At 42.2% G+C, this 9,680-nt stretch overlaps 1 protein-coding gene across 1 annotated transcript in view; it reads left to right on the forward strand.

Moving 5' to 3' along the window:
• Positions 1 to 2,804, forward strand: part of LOC117365819 (prolyl endopeptidase-like) — a 30,956-nt gene extending 28,152 nt beyond the window's left edge. The window contains exons 14-15 of the mRNA XM_033956684.1: positions 278 to 434; positions 1,708 to 2,804. Of these exons, the coding sequence (XP_033812575.1) occupies positions 278 to 434; positions 1,708 to 1,999 (449 nt within the window). The 3' untranslated portion in view covers positions 2,000 to 2,804. The remainder of the gene's footprint in view (positions 1 to 277; positions 435 to 1,707) is intronic.
• The last annotated feature ends 6,876 nt before the right edge of the window (positions 2,805 to 9,680 follow it).

A 9,680-nucleotide genomic window follows, 5' to 3' on the forward strand; every position in this document is an offset into this window, starting at 1 on the left:
TGTGCGCATCTGATAGCGCTATAGAAATAATTCATAGCAGTAGTAATGTTAAGAGTGGAAAGTATCTTCCAAAAAGAGGGCTTTTAGCCTGGATTTGAATTCTCCTAGAGATGGACTGGCAGCCTGCTCCGGCATACAGCGCGGCAAGAAAGGAGAACTGAGAGGTTGCGCAAAAGTTACGGGAGAGCTGATATCGGCTTAAATAATGGGACTCTAGTCTCCTGTGCCATAAGATAGAAACCCATGATTTACTATGATATTATGGATTGCTTTGCAGCTGCCTGTGTGAACCAGAGACCAGATTTGTTTGGCTGTGCAGTGGCTGAGGTGGGAGTCATGGATATGCTGAAGTTCCACAAATTCACCATTGGCCACGCCTGGACAACTGACTACGGCTGCTCAGACCAGGAGGAGGAGTTCAACTGGTTAATCAGGTGAGGGAAACCTTGGCATAATGCATTTCACCGTTGGTTGATTGAGTTTCTTCATTGACTGATTTGATTTATTGATTACTTGCTTCATCCAGCCTTAATCGTGGGGGAGAGAAAGGATAAAAGCAACAGATTTCAATGCCTAGGACAGTGTGTAAGAAGAATTATCGATCTGATTGTCCAGATAGATAGGTTTGGAATGTATTCCTCCATCACCAGTTTCAAAGCACATGGAAATAGGCCATCAGAGTAGGCTGATAGCTACGTCCCATTGAGTAAAGACAATGCTGAACCAAGGAAGCTTGGGGAAGTCCTTCTAAGATGCTATGCAAATGTATTTCCTGCAGAACAAAATTACTATTACAGGTCTCAGGTTTTGCCTTTTTCCTAGAACTCCTAATGAAAACTCAGAGGTGCTGACTTTAGTTCAACGAATGCTGGGTGTGGCCAGTTCTCAGGCTGCTCTTTGCATATTTCTTTCATCTGGCAGAACGATCTTGTGATTCCACTCCTCCAGCAGAGATTCACAATTCCTTCTTTCCCCATCATGTTTTGACTTTAAATTATAAATTAAAGTAAGTTGCAAATTAAGCAATTCTGAGGCCAGGCCAAATGCATTTTATATCATGTGACAGAACCCGGAAACAGTGTGGAACTGTAAATATTTGAGGAAAAGAGAGGTAAAAGCCACGCGGAGGTAGGGTGGAGGTGTGAGTGAATGAGTGAGTGAGTGAGAGAGACCACAGACAGGAGAGGAACCTCCAAGGAAGAGGATGGAGGTATGAGGCAAGATAAAAACAGAAGGATCACTCAGAGATAGGATAGAAATCTTGGGACAAGAAAGTTGATAGTGACTGAAGGACAATTAGGAGGCTAAGAACGCTTTTTAATAAGTTTATATCCAAGTTTTTAATGAACATAGTAAATGACTGCAGATAAAATACCTGAATGGTCCATCCAGTCTGCCCAACCATACATGTTCCATTAATTGATTATTTAGTTTAAATGGTCCTTTTTCTTAGATATTTCTGGGCCAGAAACCCAGAGCCCTGCCCGGTAGTGTGCTTAGGTTCCATCTACTGGAGTCTCCATCAAAGCTCATCCCAGCCATCGAAGCCCTCCCTAGCCTGTCCTCAACTGAATGTCCATATACAGGACACAGGCCGTGCAAGCCTGCCCAGTACTTCAATGTATACCCATTATTTTCTGATTAGAGATCGTCTGTGTTCATCAAGTCCCCAATTTCCTAACTAACTGGACCTCTTTTCTTTTGAAGATATTCCCCGTTGCACAATATCCACCTTCCCCCAGGAGGAGAGCAGTACCCAGCTGTGTTTTTGCTGACAGGAGACCATGATGACCGAGTGGTCCCTCTGCACTCTTTAAAGTACATCGCTACCTTGCAGCACGTCATCGGGGCCAGCTCCAAGCAAACCAACCCACTGCTGATTCGCATTGATGTCAAGAGTGGCCACGGAGCAGGCAAGCCCACAGCCAAAATCATTCAGGAGGAGTCTGACATCTTCACCTTTGTGGCCGAGACTTTGGGGCTGAGCTGGCAGGAGTGACCCAGACAGCTGAAAGTTAAAGACACTGGAAGGGTAGCCATCAAGATCTTCCCGATCTTTTAGAACCTGTTTCTTATTGTGTAATTATCTCTTTCACAGCAATAAAACAACTAGCCAGGAGTGACAGGTATGTATGACATGTTATCTCTATCTACCCAGAGTTAGAAAACTTGAAGCATCTTCTGTGACTTGAAGCGGTTTGATACGACATTGTACAATTTCAGGGCATGCATAATACCTCGGTCGCTTTGGACATCTTGCTTCCGAAGCAGGAAAAATATCCTGTTTATGTATTACTATCTGGGTTGAAGTTTGATAAATAACATAATTTTGTCTTTCTTGGCTGCCTTTCCAATATTAACTCAAGACAGTTTGATTTAATTTATTTAATTAACCAGATTACAGAAGATAGAAATTACAGATAATGGATTGGTTTTCTTCCTATTTGGATTCTCATATGTTTCAGGGACAGTGAGAATTCTGTTATCTGTACTTGCCATTATATTTTCTTGGGGAGCTCCTTGGAGTTCGACATTGGCTCCTTTTAAACATTTTTCTTGGGTCATTGGCCACACTAGTGCAAGATCACAAATGATGACATTGTTATTTTACCATATGGATCCAGTGGCTCTTGATCTTGCTCTATTGAATTGTTGTCTTGATGGCTGGCTTACTACCAATGGACTGAGATTGAATCCATCGAAATCTACAGCTCTTTGATTCACCCATCATATTCCCATCAAGGTACAGGAGGCCACTCGTATTCTTGGTGTCCTTTTAGACAATAAACTTACTTATGATCACAGATCTCTCCTGTGCCATATCATAAATTTAGTCCTGGTCAACGTCAACCAGAAAACTAGAATTGCTTCAAGTATTTCCATCTCCCAAAGGGGTTAAATTCAAACACACATTCGACTCACTCTTCACATATTTTGGCACCAAGATCTGGAACAACCTCCGGCTGACATCAGGATGGAAACATTCTACAACAGATTCCAGAAAAAATTAACTCTCTTCTTTGAAATCATACACACCGTAGACAACTAACTCGAAAAACCCAATGTCACTAAATCCCATACTCAAGTGTTATACCAGTACAGTCACAGAACCTCCATTCTCTCTCCCTATTACTGCATTCATAATTCTGTCCTCAAACTACTATAATGTAGTATATACATTCTGTATTTCCTTATATTGTAAGTTGCCTTGAACCTGTCTAGGCATAGTGCAACTCAGATATACTAGATTATTTATTTATTCATTCACTTTTCTATACCGTTCTCCCATGGGAGCTAAGAACGGTTTACATGAATTTATTCAGGTACTCAAGCATCTCTCCTGGTGGGCTCACAATCTATCTAGATCAGATATCCGTGTACTTTGTCCATGCATGTACTTGTCCATGTTCTAGTATTTTCTAAACTAGACTACTGCAACTCTCTTCATAACAGCATCAACAATTTCTTCTTTGAAGCATTTACTAAATTGTGCAAAATGCTGCTGTTAAATTAATGTATTTTGCATGAAAAGGATCATGTGACACCTCTCTTAATTGAAAGCTTCCTATAGAATTAATTTCAACCTCATCATGGAACACAGAGTTATCCCTGAATATTTTGTACATTTTCAGATTCCATTTGCCCCACATTGCTCACTTCATTCTACGGTATATCAGAAAATTTACTGACTAAAACCCCCTCCCCATACCTTTGACTAGTTTTGTGGCTCGCCTCTGGACCCTCTCCAGCAGAGTTATATCCTTCTTAAGGTATGGAGACCAGTGTTGGACACAGTATTCCAAGTGAGGTCTGACCATTGCTCTGTAAAGTGGCATTATGACCTCTTCCGATCTACTCGCGATCCCCTTCTTAATCATGCCCAACATCCTGTTTGCTTTCTTCGCCACCGCCGCGCATTGAGCCGAAGGCTTTAGGGTTCTGTCTATCAGTACCCCCAAATCCCTTTCTTGCTCGCATTTGGCTAATGTCACCCCCAACATCTTATACTCATGTTCCCAAAGCACTTACAAGACTACTGGTTAGAGCTACTGCCTTGGCACCCTGAGGTTGTGGGTTCAAATCCCGCACCACTCCTTGTGACCCTGGGCAAGTCACTTAATCCCCATTTCCCCAGGGTAATTAGAGTGGGAGCCCGCCAGAATAGTTAGGGTAAAATGCTTGAGTACCTGAATAATTTGTAATCTGCAGAGAATTGTAGGATATGCAGAATATAAATTATTAGAAAAAAAAAGACTAGTGTAGCACATTCCAGCATAGAATTCCACCTGATGGCACTCTGTTATTTGACACCCAGATTTATATCCTACTTTTTTTTTCCAAACACATGAACTGTTCATTTATTTGGGAATAAGCTGATATTAATGTGTATGTTGAGAGAGGCAGGTGCTATCTGGAGGCACCACTTTGATTTCTCTGGGAGCATTGCATTAGGGGGTTGTTGTCCAGGTACTGTATATATAGGGTTACCCTATGGCTCCAGAAAAAGGAGGATGGATTGAGACATCTGGGCTTTACTTCTATTGAAACAAATGGAAGTAAAACACGGATGTCTCAAACCGTCCTCCTTTTTCTGGAGCCATATGGTAACCCTCTAGCAGGGGTAGGGAACTCCTGTCCTCGAGAGCCGTATTCCAGTCGGGTTTTCAGGATTTCCCCAATTTGCATGCATTGAAAGCAGTGCATGCAAATAGATCTCATGCTTATTCATTGGGGAAATCCTGAAAACCCGACTGGAATACGGCTCTCGAGGACCGGAGTTCCCTACCCCTGACCTATAGCATATATGTTTTTATTTCTTTCAAGGTAAAGTGCTTTGGTTTCTGTAGGTGCGCTGTGTGGGTGCCTACATATCTGACTTCCATATCCTGGGATGTACAAGTTTCAAGTTTATTATGGGACTTGATAAATCGCTTAATCGGATATTCTAAGCGATTTACATTTAAAATTTACAATGTAAAATCAAAGAACAATAATAATGCAATACATAATACATACAATTTAAATAATGGCTAAAATATTCTAAATTTAAACAATATAAAACACTAGGAAGGGAGGGATGAAATATAATTTTAAAATAAAGAAGAAACATTAAGGGCATATACGAAAAGGATATACAGTAATTAAAACATGTTCAACCAAATGATTAATTCATGAAATATAAAATTATGTAGAAAAGGCATCTTTAAAAAGAAAAGTTTTAACTCAATTTTAAATTTTCCAAGGTCTTTCTCCTCCCGTAAAGAAATAGGGAGGGCGTTCCATGTTTGAGGTGCCGTACAAGAAAAAATAAGTTGTCTTCTTGTATTAATAATTTTTAAAGATGGGATCGATAGCAGATTTTGTTCACTAGAACGTAAAATTCTCCTTGCAGAGTATGGAATCAGTAATCTATATAAAAAAGCAGGGGTCTTATTAATTAAAGTTTTAAAGATAATTAAACATAGCTTATAAGTGATTCTGTAGTTAACAGGAAGCCAATGAGCCTCTTTGAGAAGTGGTGTTACATGATCAAATTTTTTAGAGTTATTTATTAATTTTATAGCTGTATTCTGGATAATTTGTAATCGTTTTATTTCATATTGGGCAATTCCTTTGAATAAAGAATTGCAGTAATCAAGTTTAGAAATCACCAAGGAGTGAATCAATATAGTGAGTGATTTAGCACAGAGAAATTTCGAGATAGAACGAATTTTACGTAATCTATAAAAGGTGATTTTCACAATGTTACTGATATGATCATGGAAATTTAGTTTATCATCAAGAATTACATGTCTGAATGCTAAATCGTGTACATTCCAACAATTTTTCAAGAGCAGAGAAGGCCTCTGGGTAAACAGATCAATATATAAAGCCAAGATCCACCTGCTGGATCCCCCTCTCTCCCCAGTGACCACAGGCTGGTCAGTACATCTGAGGCCCTGGTCTTTCTGCCCTCATCCCAGCGACCGCATCAAATGATCCTGAACAGTGATAGAATGACACCTCCTGTTCCCTGCAGAACGATTTGATTTATTGATCAGTTAAAGCCACAGCCGGTGCATTTCTCTTCAGCATCCAACACTCCACTTGGTGTATGGATTAAGCATTACTGCTCCCCGTCTATAGCTAGTGGACTCGAGCTCCGAATAAATCCATAGGGCACCCTCTTTCTTTCTGTCCCTCCTGCTGTTTTAGTGGCACCTAGTGGCCATACAGGAAATTTCTGAACGAAGAGCGTGTGGTGTCCATTGGTAAGGTCTCCATCAGAAGCGAAGTATCTTTAGCATACACCCATCAGTGTCTCTCAGGCATACTACAAACGTAGCTTTGTACGCCTATGACATTTGAGGAGGAGCTAGAGAAAAATCTAGTAAGGAGCAAAGCTATGCATTAGGAATCTCCCTCTGTAGTTCACTCGTGTCTCTCAGAGACTCTGTTTAGTGCAATCCTTACAATGCAGCTCAGAAGGCAGTGCTGTCTGCCTGCCTCTGTTCTAGGTTTTTATTTCTGGTTTTCAGTTAGCTGTTTTATTTCAGTGGAGGCCTTTGGCCAGGGAATGGTGATCGATCATTTGGACTAGGGAGCGTCTAGATTCAAACGGGGAAACCTTATGCCCTCATCAAATTCCTGCTAGCTGTCGAACTGATTGAGGAAAATCAATAGACAGAGCTGCCCCTTCTGGCACAATCTTTGCAATAACACGGAAGCAGCGGCAGCTCTTTTCGAATCCGTCTGCAAGTTTTCAGTAATTCATATGGCAGCATGCACATGCAGATATCTTAGAGCAGGGGTAGGGAACTCCGGTCCTCGAGAGCCGTATTCCAGTCGGGTTTTCAGGATTTCCACAATGAATATGCATTGAAAGCAGTGCATGCAAATAGATCTCATTGCATATTCATTGGGGAAATCCTGAAAACCCGACTGGAATTCGGCTCTCGAGGACCGGAGTTCCCTACCCCTGTCTTAGAGTGACCTTTCGTTGCCATCACCTTGAACCTGCTCCTGCATCCCCTCCCAGTGAACAGATCTAAGCTTTAAAGAAAAAAAGAAATGGCTTACCGGGCAAAGCGGTGGAAGAAAGACGTCAACTTGGATCGGAAGGATTTTCTGCACAGGTGCTGGGGATGCTATTAATACGGCGGTTGATGTCAGGTTCTCCCCAACCCTCACCGCTTTCCAGGATATGCAGGCTGCTAGCAGTTAAGGGGTGGTTAACCTTCCCAAGGGGCAGTGGAAGGGCTGAAAGCAATTTTCGTCATTAATGTGGAAAAAAGAAATTACCGCTAGATTGGGCCGAAATAATCCATAGTCCTTTTGATATTATCAATACGTCAGCAATGAGCTACCGGAAAGATAATGGCTGCTGTTACTAACGCTGCAGATCGCAGACAGCTAGTGCCATCGCTCCCAAAGATAAGCCTGAGCGCCAAATGCCAGCTTACACCTTCCAACACAAGATGCATCTTGGATTCTGTTATAACTGAATTAAACACGGAAATGTCCCTACTGAATGTGCCGATTGGAGACTATTAACAAAATGAAGAAAGTGACGTGTTGCTAAAAAATCTATGGGTTATTTTGTGGGCTGTCGCTTCCGTGACATGTACAATGCCTAGGTAGCTTCCCCAAATATTTACACTCAACTCTCAAAACACTTATAATATTAACACGGTAGATTTCAACATAAATTCCCCTGATGGGATAAGAACATAGGAATTGCCGCTGCTGGGTCAGACCAGTGGTCCATCGTGCCCTGCAGTCCGCTCATGTGGCGGCCCTCTGGTCAAAGACCAGCGCCTTAACTGAGACTAGCCCTACCTGCGTACGTTTTGGTTCAGCAGGAACTTGTCTAACTTTGTCTTGAATCCCTGAAGGGTGTTTTCCCCTACAACAGCCTCTGGAAGAGAGTTCCAGTTTTCTACCACTCTCTGGGTGAAGAAGAACTTCCTTACGTTTGCACGGAATCGATCCCCTTTTAACTTTAGAGAGTGACCTCTCGTTCTCTCTAACTTGGAGAGGGTGAACAACCTGTCTTTATCTACTAAGTCTATTCCCTTCAGTATCTTGAATGTTTTGATCATGTCCCTTCTCAGTCTCCTCTTTTCAAGGGAAAAGAGGCCCAGTTTCTCCAATCTCTCACTGTATGGCAACTCCTCCAACCCCTTAATCTTGTGATACGTTTACATAGGGTTCTTGATTTTAGTGGGATCTGCTCAGCACACTCAAAAGGCAGATATCCGTGTAATGGAACCCAAGATGCATCATAAAATCCTTGAGTTTGGGAAGGTGTAAGTTGGCATTTGGCGCTCAGGCTTAGCTTCCAGGGTGGAGTTTCAGTTCCCTCGTGGTACTACTGATTTGTGATCTGCAGGGTTGGTAGCAGCAGCCATTATCTTTCCTGTGACTGATTGATGACATATTGATAATATTAAGAACATAAGAATATACTTATACTGGGTCAGACCGATGGTCCATCTAGCCCAGTCCATCTCCTCCTTCCAACAGTGAACAATCCAGGTCATGAGTATCTGCAGAGTCTCAAAGAGTAGCAAGATTCCATGCTACCGATTTCTGAGAAAAAGTATTGGTTTTGGCCAAGTTGCCCGGATTATGGACTTTTCCTCCAGGAACTTGTTCAAACCATTTTTTTAAAACCCAGATCCAATAACTGCTGTTACCACAAGGAATTAAGACCACCAAGAGTAATAGTGGGAAAAAGTATTGGCTTTGGCCAGCTTCCCCAGATTATGGACTTTTCCTCCAGGAACTTGTTCAAACCATTTTTTTAAAACCCAGATACAATAATAACATTAGTAAGACAGAGGCAGAGTAATGACAGAAGGACTATAAAGTATGAGCAGAGGCAGAAAGCAATATAACAGGAGTGATGGAAAGTCTAAGCGGAGAGACAGGCAGAGTAATAGGAGTGAGATAGATTAGCTCTACCACTGCACCCCTAACATCCCTCTTCCTCCAAAGTGCATTAACTTGTCTCTTCTTTGGTATTTCTGGGTCATAAACTGTAAAGTCCACCTGGTATCGTCCTAGGTTCCAAATTCTGACGTTGCCATCCAAGCTCACTCCCGCCTCTCCCGTTGTTTGCAGGACATCTACCGTAAAGTCTGGCCAGTAACAGAGTGTATGCAGAGAGAGAGGGTAAAAGGAGAGAGACAGGCAGAGTGACAAGAAGAGTAATAGAGGATATGGGTAACGGAGTGTGAACAGAGAGAGGCGTTCAAAGTAATAACAGAGGTAATGAAGAATTTCAGATGAAAACTGACACCTACCAGGGCCAGTCCGTCCCCAGAATGAGAAACTCAGATGGAATTTAAAACCGGACCCATCGCTGCCTGGCACTTTCAACCAGAGGACAGACTCATTCACTCTTTACATCTCTGAAAACCTTCCTGGGCTCACTTACAGTCAGCGGCTTAGTTAAGCAGAAGGATTTTAAGTCTACAATGATTGCACTGCGATGGGAAATATGATGGATCAGATTTAGGGGCTGTCAGGATGAAGGGTAAAGGTCAGCAGGGGTCAGAAAGTCCATTTGAGAGGTCACAGTGCACTTTGGGTTTTTTTTTTTTTCATCCGATGAAGCTATTAATGTGAATAAGCAGCCTGCCGAGCACAGCAGCTGGCCGTAAAGGGCAGCAGACCACGCGAGTCGCATTGCCCCG

This window comes from Geotrypetes seraphini, chromosome 8 (assembly GCF_902459505.1).
Source record: "Geotrypetes seraphini chromosome 8, aGeoSer1.1, whole genome shotgun sequence".
Classification (NCBI taxonomy): domain Eukaryota; kingdom Metazoa; phylum Chordata; class Amphibia; order Gymnophiona; family Dermophiidae; genus Geotrypetes; species Geotrypetes seraphini.